Raw genomic sequence first — 22,077 nt, 5'->3', positions numbered from 1 at the left:
ATGGGCTCCGTTCGGTAGGCCGGGTCGGGTCCCAGTGATCAGGACAAACCTGTTGTGAGGGTCGAAACCCTGGGACAGGATAAGATCAGGTGTTTCACGGTTGCCTTAGACTAAGGGAGCAGGTGCAGGGAGGGGAAGTAGGAAGGTTTTGCTAGTGAGCGTTAATGACCATCAATCACGTGCTTTGGGAATCCTAAAACTGTTGTGCGCCTAACTTGCCCTTGTGAGAATAGAAGGCAAGTGCACTTGTAATCGGGGCTAAAGTTTTCCCCCAACTCTGAGATGAGAGGCTAGCATTACATGATGCCCAGGGTCTCTCTGATTACCAGGTTTTTGTTTTGTTAGCTTAAAAATCTTTCATACTACATTCACAAGGGCAAAGTGCAGAGCCCTGGTTTCCCAGGAATCCAGACGGTGATTTCTTTCTTTCTTTCTTTCTTTCTTTTTTAATGTTTATTTTTCAAGGAGAGACAGAGTGAGTGGGGGAGGGACAGAAGCAGAGAGAGACACACACAGAATCCGAAGCAGGCTCCAGGCTCTGAGCTGTCAGCATGGAGCCCAACACTGGGCGCGAACTCACAAACCGGGAGATCATGACCTGAGCCGAAGTCGGAGGCTCAACCGACTAAGGCACCCAGGAGCCCCCCAGACGGGGATTTCTTCTCTGGGAAACCATTCCGCCAAGTCAGAACTCTGTGCCTAGGCATAAATCTAATACAGGCCGCATTCTGCCTTGCACTACATTTGCATACTAGCCTGCCACTGTCAGAGCCCAAGTCTTGGAGGGCAGGCTCACCTTAAGATCCTCATCCTTGAACAGAGCAAGAGTAGGTGCTTGATCTTAACTGAATTTCTACTACCCATAAACGTTCTTCATAGTCATTTACATTAGTCATTATTGCACTCACCACCAGTTTTATAAGCACACAGTGTCATTCAAGGTATTTATTTATTATTTATTTTTATTTAAATCCAGATTAGTTAACATATAGTGTAATAATGATTTCAGGAATAGAGTTTAGTGATTCATCATTTACACGTAACACCCAGTGCTCATCCCAACAAGTACCCTCCTTAATGCCCATCACCCATTTAGCCCATCCCCTCACTCAACACCCCACCAGTAACCCTGTTGTCCTCTCAAGCTATTTTAAAGCTCGGGTTTGGTGACATGAAGTATGATAATTTGGACGATTTTAGCTTAGTGCCAGTGAGGAACAGGCTGTGGTATTAATTCCCTTCTAATTTTTTTTTTTTTTTTTACAGTTTATTTTTGAGAGAGAGAGAGACAGAGAGACAGAGTATGAGCCGGGGAGGGGCAGAGAGAGACACACACAGAATCTGAGGTAGACTCCAGGCTCCAAGCTGTCAGCACAGAGCCCAATGCGGGGCTGGAACTCACCAACCTTGAGATCCCGACCTGAGCTAAGCTGGACGCTTAACCGATTGAGCCACCCAGGCACCCTTAATTCTCTTCTAAATTGGCATCTAAGTGAGGTCACAAACACAGAGGGCATAATTAAAACCATGTGGACGTATCATTTTAAATTACTGCCAACACACACATGCACAGGCTATCCCAATAGGTATTATTGTTTTGGATATGGACACCATGTGTTAGTTAAGCATACAGCACCAGTCAAACCAAATTATAGGGCAGTCTATCCTTCCACTGCACCGTTTATGTCACTTAAAAGCAAAGTCGTTTCCAAAGTGGTCTTAAAACCATAGCTTACTCAGGAGTACCCTCAAAGTAACTGCACTTTATCAATTGGGAGAGTGCAGGTAATAACATTGTTTAAAAAGTTTTCTTGTTAGGGGTGCCTGGGTGGCTCAGTCGGTTAAGCGTCCGACTTCTGCTCAGGTCATGATCTTGCGGTTTGTGGGTTCCGGCCCTACATTGGGCTCTGTGCTGACAGCTCAGAGCCTGGAGCCTGCTTCGGATTCTGTGTCTTCCATCTCTCTGCCCCTCCCATGCTCATGCTCATGCTCTGTCTCTCAATAATAAATAAACGTTAAAAAAAAAAGTTTTCTTGCTAAAAGTAATTTTTAAAAGTTGGAAAACAATTAACAAAAGCTAGTCTCTTAATTTTGCACTTAAGCCACTTAAATATCCTGGGTACTGCATGAAGTGTATAAAAGAAACTTTCTCCTCAATCTGCATACATTTCCTTCCACTCAATAAATTAGGCGTCTTTGGGTGATTTTAAAGTCAAAGTTTATTTTATTCATTGTTCTTGATATTTGAGGAAAACTACAATGTAAACTGGAAAATATTAACCTCTGCATTATAAAATCAAAGAAGCATTTTAATCCAAGCCCCACTAAGAATCGTAAGAAGACACTCCATGACTTTGGAAAAATTAAGAAGTGAACGTTAATATCACAACCGTGACTGGCAATTATCACCAAATCATAGCGAAGTAATGTGGTGGTACCGTTTCTTGACTTACATATGAAACCTACAACACAACTGCTAATAGTCAACACTTAAGGAAATAACTGACAGAATTATTTCTATAAGGTGGGCTTCTGTCGGGCAAGGACTATTACTCAACTTTGAGTACTCAAATTCTAACACAGTATTTGGAATAACAGTAGATGCTCAGTAATTGTTTGTTGCATTGCATTGACCTTAATTTGCAATTAACATGGTGAACTCCTGGTAATTGATCTATTACACAGTATCCTGCAGTTAGGTTGTTGTTCAAGAGGGTATTAGAAATTAGATAGTAGAAATTATCTAATTTCTAAATAGATCACAGATATTAGAAAAGGCTAGTTTAAAAAATACAACAAATGGTTCTTTTAGTCTTACTTCCCTATTTTGTGCGAAAGGATAGTGAGAATACACTGTTAAGAGCGACACCAAAATAATCTACCCATGTAGTGAACTTACACAGAACTAATGCTTATCTCTTCAAACATCCAAGGGTTTATATCCCAGTTAATTCTGGTGGGAATCTTTCCAAACATATTAAATACTCTTCTACATTCTTAAACATGGGACACTGGGTATAATTTCACTTTATGATTCAAGCTCATCGTTATAAGCATTCATTACTATACTAAATCAGAATTAGTTTGATTCTTTTTAACTAGGATGTGTCTGCCCTACTGGGCTCCTATCTCTCGACCAGCTTTGGATTTGCCTATTATATGCTTTCAAAGCACTGGGAATTTCTTCACAGTACTTATTACGCTTGCAATTGTACATTTATTTGTGAGATTTGATTACAATGTCTCCCATACTAGATTGTATGGACCATGAGGGCTTGTACCTAGTCCAGGTTTGCTCACCACTATATTTGCAGTGCCCAGTATGGTGCCTGGTGTATTGTAGGCTTCCAGGCAATACTATATAAATGATTAAATGAACGCCTATTTCATCGTATACTCCTCTCTGCTATTTGCTGAGGGCAAGTATGGGAAGTCAGGGAATCAGTCTTTCAAAAAACTCTGTTGGAATAAAAATGAAGTCAGCCTCTACATGAGAATAGAAGTAATCCTTCTATAGTGTATAGAACCCCAGCTTTATGGTCTTGTGGTAACTATTTTGGCTGTTAGGCTTTTCCTTCTAGTGCTTAGAAAAAGTAGAGGCTATGTGTTTAAGTGCCTCTTGGCTGTGACACCTTGGGCACTAAACCTCAATTTTCTCCTCTATAAAATGATAAAACCAACCCCAGTGGATTATTTTCAGGATTCAATAAAATAATAAAATGCTCATCACACTACCTGAAATGTGTTGGGTATTAGTCGTTACTAATTAGTTGTGTGTTACGTCTGTAATAATATGCTATCTTTCATATACGAAGATACAGTTACTGACCCATCACCAAGGCATATGTGCTCTGAATCATTTCTTCAGGAGGGGTTAAAGGATTTGCTCAGAATAGCCAATCCATCCATCCTCTTCCCCTTACGACTAATGGTTTTCAGGAAAGCCTCATATTTTTTTTTTTAATTTTTTTTTGAACGTTTATTTATTTTTGGGACAGAGAGAGACAGAGCATGAACGGGGGAGGAGCAGAGAGAGAGGGAGACACAGAATCGGAAACAGGCTCCAGGCTCTGAGCCATCAGCCCAGAGCCTGATGCAGGGCTCGAACCCACGGACCGCGAGATCGTGACCTGGCTGAAGTCGGACGCTTAACCGACTGCGCCACCCAGGCGCCCCAGGAAAGCCTCATATTTTAAACTTAAATTGCTTGGCGTTTATTCATAATCTGTTTCCACTAAAAATACATATTTCTCAGGGCGCCTTGGTGGCTCAGTTGGTTAAGCGTCCAACTTCGGCTCAGGTCATGATCTCACAGTTTGTGAGTTTGAGCCCTGCGTAGGGTTCTGTGCTGACAGCTTGGAGCCTGGAGCCTGCTTTGGATTCTGAGTCTGCCTCTTTCTGCCCCTCCCCTGCTCATGCTCGGTCTTTCTCTCTCAAAAGTAAATAAACTTAAAAAAAATTTTTTTAAATACACATTTCTCTATGCTACTAGCAGTATAGTTGGTTTTTGAGATGTTAGAGATCTATTATATATCCCAAGAAGAGGTTATAGAAAATTTCAAAAAGGACAGTCCCACTGGAAATTGCTTTTTCTTCAAATAATAAAAATTTTACCTTCCCTTTTAATATTTTAAAATGCACATAAAATTCTTTTTTTTACTTTTCAGTAGCTAGTTAATTTTTTTTAAGGTTTTAAAATTTACTTTGAGAGAGAGAGGCAGGGAGAGAGAGGGAGAGAGAATCCCAAGCAGGCTCTGCACCATCAACACAGAGCCTGATGTGGGGCTTGATCTCATGAATAGGGAGATCATGACCTGAGCTGAAATCAAGAGTTGGAGGCTTAACCAACTGAGACACCCAGGGTTAGCTAATTAATTTAAAGAGGGAAAACAAAATGCTTTCCTATTACTACCGATTTTATTTTAAAGAAGAAACAATACCTTAAGCTGTGGATCTCTTGAAAGCACACCAGCACAGATTCTGTAAACCAATACTGGACCTTCAGCTTATCATGTTTATTGTAATAAAGAGTAATTTTCTTTTAAAAGTGTATTACTTTCAAAATATTCCCAAAGTGCTGAATGTGCTTTTAGATGAGGATCCATAAATTTAAATGATGCATATTGTAGATTGTAGATGAATGTCTACATCTTCTATAGATTTAAAGAACAGTTTAGATATCTCAAGAATGACAAAGAAAATTAGATTTCTTCCCCCTCCTTATCTAACTCCCTAAGGATTCAAATTACAGCGCTAACTGGAAACCGTCTATCTTAACCAAGCAGTTTGTAAGGGTAGCTAATAAGATACAGAAGTTCTCAACCCTGTATGTGTTGGCAAAATTAAATGACCTTTCCTTTCAGGTAACTCTGTACTTTAGGATCAAAGTTTTAACTGTTGTTGGAGACCATGGATTGATGATGCACTGCTTTGGAGTTTCTCAGTTGCTGTATCTTCCTTCACTGTGCTTTGGATGACTTCAGATACTCCACTGGATCCAAGGATGCAAGGCAAACTTAAAAACACTTCATTGTTTATATCATAATATCCCTGAAATGAAAAAAAACCCAGGGATTATGATAGAGCTAAATCACTGCAAAAAATTAATATCATAAATATGGATAGCTCCTTTGCTTTTCTAGTTCCAGTACAAGTTGAACTTCTAAAAACTTTTTTCGTTATTTAATTTTTTTTAAACGTAATTTATTGTCAAATTGGTTTCCATACAACACCCAGTGCTCATCCCAACAGGTGCCCTACTCAATGCCCATTACCCACTTTCCCCTCTCCTCCACTCCCCATCAACCCTCAGTTTGTTCTCAGTATTTAAGAGTCTCTTATGGTTAGGGCATCTGGGTGGCTGAGTCGGTTGAGCATCCGACTTCGGCTCAGGTCATGATCTCACGGTTCGTGGGTTCAAGCCCCACGTCGGGCTCTGTGCTGACAGCTCAGAGCCTGGAGCCTGCTTCAGATTCTGTGTCTTCCCCTCTCTGTCCCTCCCCTGCTCACACTTGTCAATCTCTCTCATTAAATAAATAAAAACATTAAATAAATAAAAACATTTTAAAAAATCTCTTATGGTTTGCCTCCTTCCCTCTCTTTTTTTTTTCCCCATTCCCCTCCCCCATGGTCTTCTGTTAAGTTTCTCAGGATCCACATATGAATGAAAACATAGGGTATCTGTCTTTCTCTGCCTTATTTCACTTAGCATAACACTCTCCAGTTCCATCCACGTTGCGACAAATGGCTACATTTCATTCTTTCTCATTGCCAAGTAGTATTCCATTGTATATATAAACCACATCTTCTTTATCCATTCATCAGTTGATGGACATTTAGGCTCTTTGCATAATTTGGTTATTGTTGAAAGTGCTGCTATAAACATTGGGGTACCAGTGCCCCTATGCATCAGCACTCCTGTATCCCTTGGGTAAATTCCTAGCAGTGCTATTGCTGGGTCATAGGGTAGGTCTATTTTTAATTTCTTGAGGAACGTCCACACTGTTTTCCAGAGTGGCTGCACCACTTTGCATTCCCACCAACAGTGCAACGGGGTTCCTGTTTTTCCACATCCTCGCCAGCATCTATAATCTCCTGATTTGTTGACTTTAGCCACTCTGACCGGCGTGAGGTGGTATCTCAGTGTGGTTTTGACTTGTATTGCCCTGATGAGGAGTGACATTGAGCATCTTTTCATGTGCCTGTTGGCCTTCTGGATGTCTTCTTTGGAAAAGGGGCTATTCATGTCTTCTGCCCATTTCTTCACTGGATTATTTGTTTTTGGGGTGTGGAGTTTGATGAGTTCTTTATAGATTTTGGATACTAGCCCTTTATCCGATATGTCATTTGCAAATATCTTTTCCCATTCCGTCAGTTGCCTTTTAGTTTTGTTGATTGTTTCCTTTGCAGTGTAGAAGCTTTTTATCTTCATGAGGTCCCAATAGTTCATTTTTGCTTTTAATTCCCTTGCCTGTGGAGGTGTGTCAAGTAAGAAATTGCTGTGGCTGAGGTCAGAGAGGTTTTTTCCTCCTTTCTCCTCTAGGGTTTTGATGGTTTCCTGTCTCACATTCAGGTCCATCATCCATTTTGAGTTTATTTTTGTGAATGGTGTAAGAAAGTGGTCTAGTTTCATTCTTTTGCATGTTGCTGTCCAGTTCTCCCAGCACCATTTGTTAGAGACTGTCTTTTTTCCATTGGATATTCTTTCCTGCTTTGTCAAAGATTAGTTGGCCATACATTTGTGGGTCCAATTCTGGATTCTCTATTCTGTTCCATTGGTCTATGTGTCTGCTTTTGTGCCAATACCACACTGTCTTGATGATTACAGCTTTGTAGTAGAGGCTAAAGTCTGAGATTGTGATGCCTCCCACTTTGGTCTTCTTCTTCAATATTACTTTGGCTATTCGGGGTCTTTTGTGGTTCCCTACAAATTTTAGGATTACTTGTTCTAGCTTCAAAAAGAATGCTGGTGCAACTTTGATTGGGATTGCATTGAATGTGTAGATTGCTTTGGGTAGTACTGACATTTTAACAATATTTATTCTTCCAATCCATGAGCATGGAATATTTTCCATTTCTTTGTATCTTCTTCAGTTTCCTTCAGAAGCTTTCATTATTTAATTTCTAAACTCGTTGTTTCAGAAAATTTGTGTGAAATAGGAGGAAGCTGGTCAGAGACAGCCACTTTGTGTGGAGATAAGCTAGGCCCCTGCCATATGGGTAGCAGGCTGTGGGCCAAGAAAAAAGATGGTCAGAGTGGATTCCCTGGGGAGGGGCCCAGTCAAATACAGTAACCTGTTTTAAGTTTTCCTTTCCATGTTTTATTTTCATCCTGATATTCTGAAGTTTTCAAGAAAATTGGTTAAGCATTTGTGCCTTGTCTTAGCTGTGCTTTAGGGACTTTATTCTTTTTTTTTTTTTTTTTAAATTTTTTTTTTCAACGTTTATTTATTTTTTTGGGGACAGAGAGAGACAGAGCATGAACGGGGGAGGGGCAGAGAGAGAGGGAGACACAGAATCGGAAACAGGCTCCAGGCTCTGAGCCATCAGCACAGAGCCTGACGCGGGGCTCGAACTCACGGACCGCGAGATCGTGACCTGGCTGAAGTCGGACGCTTAACCAACTGCGCCACCCAGGCGCCCCTTAGGGACTTTATTCTTGGGATAAAGTGGTAAAGGACAAAGTGAACTGGAGAAGCAGACTGCCAACCAGCTAAAACTAGTTAGCACATCGGTCTGGGGTGACATGGCTGGCTGAGGTGATAAATGACTTTACCAGAAGAACCAGAAGAGCTTTATGGAATATATAAACGTTTCTTGAGGCTTCTCCAAAATTACATGGGGGTGAGGGGCAACCTGGTAGAAATCCAGACTTCCCGTAACCAAGCAGATAGAGTTGAGACCAAACTGTCTCTTCCAGTGTGTTACCCTAAAAGCTAATGACATTGAAGACACCTGGGATACAGTCTGAGCAGCACTTTTTCTGAATTTATATTAATAATATAAAAGTTTAACATGTGTAGAGTATAAAAACAGCAGTTACCTTTGCTAAAATTGATACAGAATGTACTTTCTTTTTATCATTTACAATACTGTCAACCAGGTCAGCCACTGATAGTCCAACAGACCAGGATCTTTGACCTTTTACCCGTAACACCTCCATGGCTCTAGGTTGTCAAAAAAATAAATAAATAAAAAATAAGTAAATCTCAGAAAATGCACAAATATGCACAGTTTTACATTGTATAAGGTCTTAATTAGATGTATTTTTATTCAGAAATAAGACTTCTACAGCAATTGTTAGGAAAGCCTACAGATAATCTAATGACTAAATTTTTCTTAAAATGTCAGGAAGGTAGTTCACAGAGAGAAAATACAAATGGCCTAATAACATAGAAAGAAGCTCACCTCTACCAATATTCAACTACATATGAGTTAGAACAATACACCACTATTGCCTATCAAAATTGGCAAATTTAAGAAGATTGATACCTACTTTTGGAGAAGCTCCAGAGAAACAGGCATTCTCTTAACTGCAAGTTGAGTGATACAGTCTTTTAGGAGGAAGATTTAGTAACAACTGATCTAGAAATTCCCCTTCAGGGATTTTATTCCACTGCAATATGCTCAAGTATGCAAATATATGCATGTTTGTCTTGGATGAGACAGAAAAAAATTCTGGAAACAACTCATCAAAAGAGCACTCGTTAAATAAATCACTATCCAAATGTAGTACTGTATAGCCCTGAAGAGGAATAAAGTAGATTTATATGACCAATATGGAAACATTTCCAAGATTTATTATTAAGGAAATGAAGCAAGTTGCAAGATAATATGAATAGCATAAACTTATCAGTATGCAAGTAATAAAAATAATAATGATAGTTTGCATAAGCACTGGAAAAATGTTTGGACACCTGGACACTAAACTGTTAACAACAGTTGTCTCTGAAGAATGGGATACTCCCAGCTTTTCGCTTTCTACTTTATAGATATCTGCAGTATTTGAAGTTTCATAACAGCAAACATTCTCTATGTAAAAAATAAAAAATGATTTACGTTAAATAAACATGTTTGAATTTCTTCCTTTTACAATTTCTTCCTTACGTATGCAGGATTAAGTAGAGAATCAGATTAGAATGGATTATACAGTACACTACTCTTCTCAGTAGGAGAATATTCTTTCCAGTGGTGACAGTCTAAAAACCTTAAGCTGAAGGTTTAGAAACCTAAAAGTCTTGGGGCGGCTGGCTGGCTCAGTAGGTTGCGCATCCAACTTCAGCTCAGGTCCCGGTTTCATGGTTCATGGCTTTGAGCCCTGCATCGGGCTCTCAGGAGCCCACTTCAGAGCCTCTGTCTCCCTCTCTCTCTCTGCCTCTCCCATGCACCTGCTCACTCTCTCTCAAATATAGACATTAAAAAAAAACTTTTTAAAGCTAAAAGTCTACACCATTCAAACTGCAGAAATGTATGTGATTATGTGATGACGGGAAAACAGATGGCATAAAAATACATGGTGCATGGGGCACCTGGTGGCTCACTTGGTTAAGCATCTGATTTGATCTCAGCTCAGGTCTTGATCTCAGGGTCGTGAGTTTGAGCCCCACATTGGGCTCCACGCTGGGTGTGGAGCCTACTTAAAAAATACAATACATGGTGTGTGGAGTACAACCTGTAAGGCACGGACCTTGGAAGGTGTCTGATCAAAGGCAAAAATACAAGGATCTATGCATTACACTTTTGTTTTTGCCTGAACCTATAATATGGCTTATCCACTCATATTAGACTAGTTCCCAATTAACACATGTTAATTTTAAGTGGTATGGACAAATTCTACATTAAGAAAATTCTTTTTTTAATGTTTATTTTTGAGAGTGAGAGAAACAGAGAGAAAGAGAGAGAGAGGGTGAGAGAGGAGAGAGAGGGAGACACAGAATCCAAAGCAGACTCTGTCTGGGCTCCCAGCTGACACGGGGCTAAAACCCACGACTCACGAGATCATGAGCCGAAGTCAGATGCTTAACCGACTGAGCCACCCAGGCATCCCTATATTAAGAAAATTCTTAATATCCTCAGATGTTGACATATCAAAGTAGGAAATCACTGACTACAAATAGGAAACCTCTTCCACCCTGTATGTGTCCACTGAATATCTGAAATAAAGTTTGCAAAGCACTCTTGTATCTACTTTCAGATAAGAAATCAAAGAGGGGAAAGCACTGCTCCTTTGTACTTTAGAGTTGCCCATACTACCTAGTTTTGTTTGAGGAAGACTGGTAAAGCAATGCTGTGTACACAGTTGTTATCATGGGAGCTACGAAGTATGTGATTTTCGGTTGGGTAAATGCAGATTGATGCTCAGTGTTACCTGTTGGACAACTGCACTTGAGAGTTATGACTCATCACTTCTTCTTGGCCACCCCATGTGGGCACTAAAATTAAAGGAAAAATTAATTATACTTTGCCAACAACTCCCTTAGGACTAAGATGTCATAAATGATCATTTGCAGTCAAGGGTATCAGTATTCAACCTGAAACGCTTTCCCCCTTTCTAGCAATAGTTAGTTTTCCACTGGGCTTACTGTGCCAAATGCTTGGGGCCTGCAATCCTCCAAAAGACGTGATCCCCTGAGCCTATCTGCAGCCTCCTCACCTGTGCTCTCTCATCAACCCTGGTTCTACAAGGGCAGTGTACTGTCCAAGCAGAAAGTTTTCTTTTCTCAGCAGGCTGCACTGAAAGCACTTCGCATTTGCTCCACTTGGAAATAACATGGAGATTCATTTCGTTCACCAGGTGAGGAATAATTCAGTCACCTATTTTGGCTAGGCTTCCACAGCTGTTAGAGAAGCAGGGTCCTACTTGCTAAGAGGACCTTTTCAGCTACCATTTCATCTCACTATAGCATTTACAAAAACAATTCAAAAATTCAAAACTGTGCACATGAACTATTTACACCACATTTTAATATTAAATAGAAATTGCCAGAAGCATTTTGAAACCCCTTCTAATGGTCATCTATTTCTCGTGTGTGAAGACAATTATTTGATAAAAATCCGTACTTGGGCAGGCAAAACAAAAATACATTTGAATATATAAGACTATGTTTAAGATACAAGTCTTCTAAATTGCATTCAAAATTAGGTCATTTAGCGACAGGTCAGCAACAAAGGACACCCTATGTATCCAGACGACTCTTCTTCAAGCTCATTATAAGCTTGCAGGGGGTAGGGACCATGTGTTCTTTTGTTTCCTCTCACACATTTTTACCACAGTAAAGAATACACAGGAGATGATGCAGAACCGACTTCACGCACAATCCATTATTATATTAACAAAGAGGAAAGCATACTTGCAACAGTTAAATCAAAAACTACGAAAAAAAAATAAAAAAAAAATAAATCGAAAACTATGGAAAAGTTTAAAAGTTTTTATGTTAAAGAAAAAGCAAAACCAAAATTTGTTATATGAAAAATACAAATATATGTGGACAGATTAAGGGAATTAAAAAAAATGTTTTACTTGGACAGAATGGTTATATGTGAATTTTTTTCTAAAAAATTGTTGTGCATTATTGGTATATTCACAATAGGTAGAAAATTGGGGAAATATCTGTAAATGCTGTACTTCAACATTCAGCATGAGATGAATAAAAGGGGCAAGGGAGGAATAAGAGAAGACTCAGAAAGGACACAAAAAATCTGAAATTTAATTATGAGAGAGGGAGAGAGAGAGAGAGAGAGAGAGTGAGTATCACATTCTTTCCTCTCTACGCCCTGACTTATTAGAGCCATAAGGAAAGAATGGAGAGAAGGGGAGAGCTTCACTATGTTCAACTTTGCTTATGACACAGTTATTAGAATTTTCAATTAAGTTCAGATGGACTTTTTTTTTTTTTTGCTCATTTACTGCCCAGTCCTTCAAACTTCCTAAATATATGTTCAGCCTATTTTAAGGAGCCCTTTCAAATATTGTAACTAATCAATCCTGATCTTTCTGGCTCTATTCTTTAAGAACAACAATCCTCTGGCCCCCAAATTTTAATGAACAGTGACCATGGGATGACTCTTTCCCTTGTGTAAGAACAGATGACCAAAGCAGATGACCTAACAGTCTGTTCTGAGGTCCAACCCTCAGATTAATCATCATTTGAAGGAGTTATTTACAGTTTACATATGATGTTAATATCACAGCTGAAAATAGCAGCTCCAAAGCATATTTCTGCTGACTATCTAATTTGGGGGGGTGCATAATATGAATGATCTTCGGTCACAAGATAGTATCAACATCATTCATTCCTTTCAAAACACTTTTATTGAGGCCATGCCAAGGTCAAGGAGCTTTTATAGTCTGCTGGAATAAACAGACAGGTAAATATGCAGTTATAACATAATGTGATAATGGTTAAAACAGAGTCATGAACTTACTTAACCTGGAGAATTAGGGAAGGCTTCCTGGGAGAGGTGGCACTCAAGCCCAGTCTGAAAGGGTAAGTAGGAGTTAGCCAAGTTCAGGTTAGAATGGAAGGAAGAATCAGGTGCAAAAGCAAGGAGGCATGAGAGTGTACGAATCATTTAGAAAACTGTAGGCTGACCACCTGACTAGCATAGAAGGCCTGGCAGAATGGTGGAAGATGAAACTGGCAAGGGAAGCAAGAAACTGATCGTAAAGAGTTTTGTATGTCATGGGATTCTTCCCCCAGGCTATAGCTGCCATTTACCTCTGAAATACTTAAAGAGAATTCATTTTATTTGCACACCTGCCATCTTACAACTGTTTCCAAATCCTAATGCTGCTTTACTTCAAAGAGTAGTTTTACGTGTCCTTTTGCCAATTTTCTATTCATCACTGTCTTGTCGATTGCTGTAACAGAAACTACCATTTACTGAGTGTTTACACTATCCCAGATACTGTACTAAATGCTTTAGATAAATTATCTAATTAAGTCACAGCAAAGAAAAAGCACAGCTCTGAAGTCAGACCAGGGTGCAAATCTTACTAGATATGTAATCTTGGGCAAATAACTTAACTTCATTGTCTTAAGCTTGCTCATCCATAAATTTGGAAAACCCCCATCTCCTTTACAGAGTGTTTGTAAATTTTAATGAGATACGCAACATATTTAATACACATAGTAGGCTTTCAATAAATTATAATTGCTATTATTGTGGTGATGTCACTTATGCAAAAATATAACCAGTTGATGTCTACACATGAAACCAGCAGAGGGAGCCTCTATCCATTTCTGGCTTCAATGCCAAGGTAAGTATACCTATTATGGATATATCTATCTCTGAAACAAAATACAAGACAGGATAAAAAGTGATTTGATGGTGGTGTCTAGACGGGACACAGGGAGATGGGTTGGGGAGAACATTGGTAGCTTCAGTCATATTGGTAATGTTCTTAATTGAGCACAGATTCATGAATATTCTACTATTATGCTTTAACACATAATTTTTTTATATATGCCAAATAGTACAAAATATTATATTTTAGTGATCCTAATGCATGTGTACCTACATCCCTCTACCTCTTGTTCCCATTTGAGGTTCAACACAGAACTACCATATCCCTTCCTTGTATTTTTATCTTACTTCCCTTGGATCTCTCTCATAGCAAGTTAATGCTGCCTTTCATTATAGTCATTTTCTGTGTTAGATCTAAGCTTCCTAAAGATATAGTCAGGTTCTTACACATCTGTATAGCTCCAATAGCAGACAGCACTGTGCCTTCGGCTTATTTATCAAGTTGCACTATCCTTTATTTTCTCTTTACAATTTGAAATATTAATATAACCATATTGTGAAATATTTTTACTCATTAAAAAATTATAACTTATTAGGGAAACTGGCTAAATAAATTTTGACATATCCAGTAGTTTAAAAGAATGAGTGAGATCTACATATGTCATTATGCAACCATTCCCACGTCATGTCAATAAATAAAAGGGCAAGGTGCAGGATGATGTATGTCTATTTCAGACATGTGCTTATGTATGCACAGAACATTTCTGGAAGGCTACATAAGAGACTGGTAACTGTGACTGAATCTAGGGAGAGAGCCTGAGTATCTGGCATCAATTGGAGACTTATTTTTTACTGCATAGATCTTTTTGTACTATTTAATTTTTTGTAATGTGACTGTATGACTTTTTCAACTAAAAGAACAGCTTAATAATTTACACTTTCAATAAGAACATATGCACACAAAATACTCAAATTGGATCAGAATAAACAGCAGTTTAACAAAAGAATAAACATCACGTTTATTGGTTATATGGTTAATTACCATATAGCTAGCAACAGATTTAAGGGGTGAAGAAATCACTGTGGAGTGATGTGATCAGGAAAGGCTTCACAATGTAAAACAAGGTCTAAGGAAAGGCTTCACAGTGTGAGTAAGGAGGGCTTGACCTAGACCTCAAAGGATGAGATTTGAGTATCTGGAGAGAGGGGAAGAAGGGCAAAGTTCCCTGGGGCTGAAGCAAAGCTGTGGGGTGGGGCTGGGAGGCACAACACCTGGGTTTTAGTCCTTCTTTGACCCTAAAACTATAGGCTCTTGGGCAAGTCACTCTTACCATCCCTGTATCCATTGCTGGGTCCCTAAAACAAAATGTAATCAGTGATCCGTTAGGTCCCTTCCAGCTCTCAAATAATATTACTACATCCTTAATTATAATTGGGAAAGAAGATTAGGGCTAGATTTGGGGACATCTTGAATGCCAAGCAAAGGAATTTAATAGTTTGGTCAGAGGAAGCCAGTGAAAGTTTTTGAAAAGAGGAGTATGATTTAGCAAGACTGAATTAACACATGAAAGCATATAGTACAATTTTGGCTAATATCATTATTAACTTGGCATCATATTTACAGGGTAGACAAGAGGGGAAATAGCAAACTAAATTGGGAGATCTGCAAGAATCAGAGAAGCAAGACATAAGCATGGCCCAGAACTCAAATGGCACTACTGAGTAAAATATGGGGTCTCAGGTTTGTTTGCAGCCCTAGAGATTCATTACTCTAAATCATCTGCCCCAAGTTTTTGCTTGCTATCCTTTTCTAGGATCCGATTGATTAGCGTTTAGTGTCAGGGAGCATTTTGAACTTGAAAAGTCATTCTACTCAATCACAGTGTTGGGTTTTGTAAAGGTTTATTCTACAACCTGACTCTTTCTAGTATTGAATTGTCTAGGTAGCCAGTACCAATTTACACAGATTTAAATACTTTTGTATTTTATTAAAATTTTCTCAAAAATTATACAAGTACTATATGTCCATAGTGACAAAATTAGAAAACACTGACAAATACAAATTTTTAAAAGTTACCTTTAAGCCAGTTTTAACCACTGTTAATATTTTGTTTTAATTACATCAAAGCATATAGGAACCTTTAAATTCTAAGGAAATAGTTTTGAGAAGGTGATTTGCTTTGTGGCACTGTGGACTGACTCTCATTTAACTTTTAGTGTGCATGGTCTTTTTCCAGATCTCCAGTTAAAAGATCACCTCCTCACAGGCAGAGAAGTTCTTTTTCACATTGTGCTCTACCCCATAGGACCTACATGCTAAATAAAGCAATAGTAACAATAGTAATGTCATTTAAATGATGAAACAATGATTAACTGCCCCCAAATTACCTTTTCAACATATCACTCTCATGCTCAAATACCTCTAATGCGTTCCCTCTGCCTGAGAATCACTTTCCAACTCTTCAATCAGGTATTCAAGGATCTCCAAAATGTGATTTCACCCAGGCTTATCTGCTTGAAATTCTCTGCGACATCTAGTTTAGATTTTTTTTTTTTAATCCCACGCACATGCCATACTTAACATACTATGTGCCTTTGTCTGCTTCTGATTTCCCATTCCTGGAATATCTTTCCCACTCTTTGCTCTCTATTCAAATCCTATTCATTCTTTCAAAGTCCAGTTCAATAACGGCCTGTACAGAATTTTCTCCAGTCATTTCAATTCAGGTTAAATGCTCACTCATAAGCTAAGCACTGTAAGTCTATAATACTCATTCTGGCACTTAATGAAATACTTTCCCTATGCTTTCACTGTTAGCTAAAATATCATGTAAATATTTTTCTTACCGTTCTAAAATAATTTTTAAGTATGATGAAGAAAGAGATCATGCTCTATGCCTCTTTCATTTCATACTAACATTCTATACAGTAGTGAGTACAGAGTAGGCACTTATACAGTTGTTTAAATAAATAAAAAAGAACAAAATGAGGATAAAGAGCACTTCTGTCACCTGACCAACCTCACTTTATAGCTTAAGGGAAACAGTAAAGGAGTAAAAGGAAGAGATTCTCAAGTTGAATAGGGAAAGTATTCTTTTGGGATAGGAAAGGGGCTTTCCAGTCTGAGGAATGGAATGCTTTTTGTGGTAGGAAGAGAACAAGTGGCTGGTGAAAAAGGCCATGAAGATAAAGAAAGGGTGAAAACCCTGTTTAAAAAGGTGAGAAGCAGACAGAGAGGGCGGTACCTAGGAAGAAAGTCTGAACTTAGGAAACATAAGCAACAACGAAGTGTGGGGAGAATAAAGGAAAGAGTTCTATATATGCTTTAGAGTTTTTTTAAACGTGGCTCTCTAGAAAATGAAACTTTCAAATTAATCCTGGACTCTGAAACTCAACTAAAAAATATGAAACTAATCTTAAACTTACAGAAAAGTAAGTAAATGAGAATGACATACTTGAAGAGTCTACTCACAACACAGGGCCTATAAAACAAAAGCCAAGTAAGTGCAACTATTCTGGAATCTTCAGATATATCTGAATATCATGGCCTCTGGTGACTTAGGTTGTCAATATAATGAATTAAAATATATTTCTTACCTTTGTCTTCTCCCTGCTCACCAATAACCCATACTTGTTTTCCTGACATTTGTGCCTTCAAAACATTTGTAATAATGTACTGTAATCTCTGTGAATCCAGATTACATCCAATTCCAATCACTCGATTTGTAGGAAATGCACTCAGTTTCCACGTCACGTAAGTCATGATTTCCACTAAATATTGCACACAAGGTGAAAATGTAAAGATTTTAAAAATACACTTCTAGCCTAGTTCTCATAAACAAAATATTTATTATTAAAAACTTTTTTAATGTTTAGTTATTCTTTGAGAGAGAGACAGAACACGAACAGGGGAGGGGCAGAGAGAGGGAAACACAGAATCAGAAGCAGGCCCCAGGCTCCGAGCTGTTAGCACAGAGCCCGACGCAGGGCTTGAACTCATGAACTGCGAGATCATGACCTGAGCTAAAGTCGGACGCTTATGCTACTGAGCCACCCAGGTGCCCCAAAATATTATTACTTTAATAATTAGCATAGTAGAGCTTCTACATATTTTTCTTAGGTCCCAAATGCACTTTGAGGCATTTTTAATGTATATTAAAAACACTAACCAGGTTTCAACATGATTTTACATAACTTTGTTGTTTAATATAAATTAAGAGTGGAAAATAAATATTTTCCTAGTTAAGTAAGAAAGATGAAAAATGGGTATAGAAAGCCAGAAAAGAATGTTTTTCATCGACCAAGTTCTCTTTTATATCTTTTTTTCCTTTCTTTAAAAAAAAATTTTTTTTAATGTTTATTTATTTTTGAGAGAGAAAGAGAGCGTGAGCAGGGAAGGGGCAGAGAGGAGAGGGAGAGAGAATCCCAAGCAGGCCTCATGCCGCCAGCATGGAGCCCAATGCGAGACTTAAACTCACAAATCACAAGATCGTGACCCGAGCCAAAACCAAGAGTCAGATGTCCAACCCCCTGAGCCACCTAGGCGCTGCTCTTTTATATCTATCTTAAGGTGAATTTCTATTTTTAAATTAAAATAATGATCATATACTCCCACTATGCAGTGCAACATTATGAACAAGCAAAAACACAACTACTTTTTTCTGCCATGCCAAAGGGATGTCAGGAATTAAAGAGACTAGTGTCCCTCAAACAATTACTACAGAAAAACAATCAAAACGTACACCATACCCTTATACTGGGAACATTAAGAAACTCTGTTCGCCAATTTGAGTTCGATACCACCCAATTCTTTGATAATACTTCTTTTTCTTAGTAAACCAGTTCCCAAAACACTTTGTAATATACAAAAAGTTAGGAACACAGTGGCCCGCCCACTAGCATTTTACAACACTTTAGAATTAACAAAATATCTTTCATATAAGCCACTGCATTTTTCTCTTCGGTGTTTAACCATTTTCTCACTGAAGGAGACATGGCCAACAACCTGGAACAGAATGATGGTGATCTGTCACAAAAAATCGTTCAGGTAAAAGCTTCTAGTTAATGCCAGTCATAAGAAGTAACTGGTTGACCGGATATGGACATACCGTATTGTTCGGTATAAGAGCAATTTGAATAGTCTAGCTGCCCTTTTATAATCTAGTTTTATGACTTTTATCAGTACTGGCAATTATATTGATACACTGGACCATCAGAGTAATTAAAAATAAAACTATTTACCTGGTTGAGATGCAACAAGCAGGATACCATGTTGACTATAGTGTCCCAGAGCTGGGACAAGGGCTCTGAACATATCCACATTGCTTTGTACCACATCAAGGTAGGACTGAGAACTACCCAAAGAGTTGACTGTGAAGATCACCACCTTGGAATGAGCAGAGGCAGACAAATCTAATGAATAAAAAGAAACAGTCTGAGCTCAAGATCTAGGTTTTCGTCAAGTTCTTGTTCTTGTTTTTCTGATTCTTTTCTACAAGTGGAGAGCCTTTAGGTATATTTGCCTCCAGATCAATCCATATCCATAGAAATATACAGAGTGCTGAGGTTTGCTTCCAGAAAGGTGATTAAGAGCAAGAGTGTATCCCAAAGGGAGAAAGAGAACAAAGGGGGATAAAGAAAATAAAGTACAGGACTCAGAAGCTAAAAACAAGGGCTTAAGTTTTTTCTGTAATGCACAACTTTCCTACGAAAAATAAGTAATGTGCTATAGGCAAAATGAACCTATAATCAATTAGGTCACTGAGTTTTAAATTGTGAGTTTAGGAGCCTAGAGTTCCTTGACAGTGACTCACAGGCCATGTGGAAGGAGTGGGAATAAGTGGAAAGAAGGCTGGTAGGCACAGCTCCATGCTGTTTACTTTGACCTCTCTAAGCAGAGTAGTTCTGCTTGTATCTGTTTTACTTATGAAGGATTCTACTCGAAAGAGGAACAAAATGGTCAGAAAATCTTTAAATCAAGGTAAAATGTCTTAGCTCATTTTTTACAGACTTTTCCTTATACTGAAGCCAGTATCCTTGGTTTTAGGTTCCTCTTTCAATGGGACTAGGTAAGCAACTGTTACGACTTAAGAGAAGCTGTTCTCTAGAGTTCGCTCCTCTGATCCTGAAGCACACAACATGCAATTTTACAACTACATCACTCTCTACTACACAATGTGCTCTATAGTTAAGTACATGTCGAAACAGCGGCCAGACTTTATCAGCATCAGAGACAACAGAAAAATAACACAGTAGATGGCATTAGTCAACATTTGTAAATTAATATTAGCATCCCAGGGAGACAAGTAGATTCCAGTGTTTATATTCTTAATTAAGCCCCTACGGCCATCTCTCTAAACCAGTTTCAGAATGTACTTTCCAAGTTTAGCTCCTGTTCTGATGCTGTTGTGGGGATAGGAGATCCAAAAGCTGAGTCCTGGATTTTAATGATGGTTCTTCATGAGTACTCTTAAATAATTCCTGTTGGAATTCCTGTTGGAATTCCTGTTCTAGTGTTTAGAGTAGATACCTGGTGATGAATCAAAACCTCAAGAGTTGGAAGGTATATAGTTAACACTTCCAGACCACTTCTATATGCCAGGTACTATTCTAAGAGCTTTCTATGTATTTACTCATTTAATCTAATCTACAACACACTATGGGGTCATAGCCCCCATTTTGCAGACAAGGAATATGAGGCACAGATGAGTAACTTACTCAGTTGTAGAGCTAGCAAGTATCAGACCCAGAATTCAAGCCCAGGCAGCCTGGCTGTAGAGTACTGTTAAGCACCATGCTATGTTTAGAAACTGAGCCCAAAACCCGCATAAAGATGAGGAAACTGATGTTTACAGAGATTAGGTGACTTGTCCATATTATCAAATTACCAGTGAACAGTTCAATTTATGATCTTAAAATTTGGTCCCAACCTATTTTGCAAGGATCATTTTATTTTCTTTCCCCCTTTAGCTTTCTCTACTTTGAATGATACATATACCCTTGCCCTCAAGGTTGCCTCATGAATAAATAAAGTAGTAGCTGTCTAAAAGGATTTCAAAAGTACAAGAAAGGCTTCCTACTCCATAAGGTTTCCTAAGCTCCCAGGCCTTTTATTCTCTTCCTTTGAGCCTAGAAGCTAGTATTTCTTGTACTCTCCTAGGTAAACCTTTGGCTTAAGTAGAATTGGTCCCTATTCTTCCCCACTATGTTTCTCCCACTTTCCCGATAAGCACTTTACTCAAATTCTTTCTTTCTTTTTTCATGTTTATTTATTTATTTTTGAGAGACAGCATGCACATGAGCCAGGGAAGGGCAGAGAGAGAGGGGGACAGAGAATCCCAAGCAGATTCCGTGCTGTCAGTCCAGAGCCTGACACAGGGCTCAAACTCACAAACCATGAGATCATGACCTGAGCCAAAACCAAGAATCGGATGCTTAACCGACTGAGGCACCCAAGCGCCCCTCAAATTCTTTCTAGCTGGAATGTTTCTCACTTCACTCACCACATGCTAGGTAGATATCTGTTTAACTGTCTACTACATTCAACATGTTATGAGCTCTGTGAGAGCAGGGACTTTCCATCTCCAAGATCTAGATACTTAGCAACAGCTACATGCCCCCAGGGCACCCCTGGACCCTTTTATTATACCATACACAAAAACAAACTTAAAATGCATTAAAGACCAGGGGTGCCTGGGTGGCTCAGTTGGTTAAGTGTCTGACTCTTGGTTTCAGCCCAGGTCACGAAATCAGTTTTGTGAATTCAAGCCCCGTGTCAGGCTCTGCACGGCAGCACGGAGCCTGCTTGAGATTCTTTCTCTCCCTCTCTCTCTGCCCCTCCCCCACTTGTGCTATCTCTGTCTCTCTCAAAATAAACTTAAAAAAACCTTTTTAAATGGACTAAAGACCTAAATGTGAGACATAAAACCATAAAATTCCTAGAAGAAAACATAAGCAGTAATTTCTTTGACATCAGCCACAGATCTATTTTTCTAGATAGATCTCCTCTAGTAAGAGAAACAAAAGCAAAATTAAGCTATTGGGTCTACACCGAAATAAAAAGTTTCTGCACAGTGAAGAAAATGACCAACAAAACAAAAAGGCAACCTACTGAATGGGAGAAGATATTTGTAAATGATGTAACTGATAAAGCATTAATATCCAAAATATATAAAGAATTTATGCAACTTGGGGCACCTGGGTGGCTCAGTCAGTTAAGCGTTCAACTTTGGCTCAGGTCATGATCTCACGGTTCATGAGTTCAAGCCCCACATAGGGTTCTGTGTTGACAGCCTCAGATTCCGTGTCTCCCTCTTCTCTCTGCCCCTCCCC

General features: G+C 38.8%; 1 protein-coding gene across 5 annotated transcripts in view; it reads right to left on the bottom strand.

Moving 5' to 3' along the window:
- Positions 1 to 935: 935 nt before the first annotated feature.
- UEVLD (UEV and lactate/malate dehyrogenase domains) overlaps positions 936 to 22,077 on the bottom strand; it is a 59,207-nt gene continuing 38,065 nt past the window's right edge. For 3 of the 5 annotated variants that reach the window (XM_025928460.2, XM_086677831.1, XM_086677832.1), the window contains exons 8-13: positions 18,988 to 19,158; positions 17,344 to 17,517; positions 10,868 to 10,931; positions 8,543 to 8,666; positions 4,185 to 5,550; positions 936 to 3,945 (exon numbers count right to left, since the gene is read on the bottom strand). In XM_025928460.2, coding sequence (XP_025784245.2) covers positions 5,383 to 5,550; positions 8,543 to 8,666; positions 10,868 to 10,931; positions 17,344 to 17,517; positions 18,988 to 19,158 — 701 coding nt within the window. In that variant the 3' untranslated portion in view covers positions 936 to 3,945; positions 4,185 to 5,382. Of the gene's footprint in view, positions 3,946 to 4,184; positions 5,551 to 5,828; positions 7,728 to 8,542; positions 8,667 to 10,867; positions 10,932 to 17,343; positions 17,518 to 18,987; positions 19,159 to 22,077 lie in introns of those variants that run through there. The other 2 variants (XM_086677833.1, XM_086677834.1) reach the window with 2 other exon arrangements.

This window comes from Puma concolor, chromosome D1 (genome assembly GCF_028749965.1).
Source record: "Puma concolor isolate L17-30 chromosome D1, mPumCon1.1.hap2, whole genome shotgun sequence".
In the NCBI taxonomy this organism is placed as follows: domain Eukaryota; kingdom Metazoa; phylum Chordata; class Mammalia; order Carnivora; family Felidae; genus Puma; species Puma concolor.
This window is presented reverse-complemented; position numbering and strand designations above follow the sequence as displayed.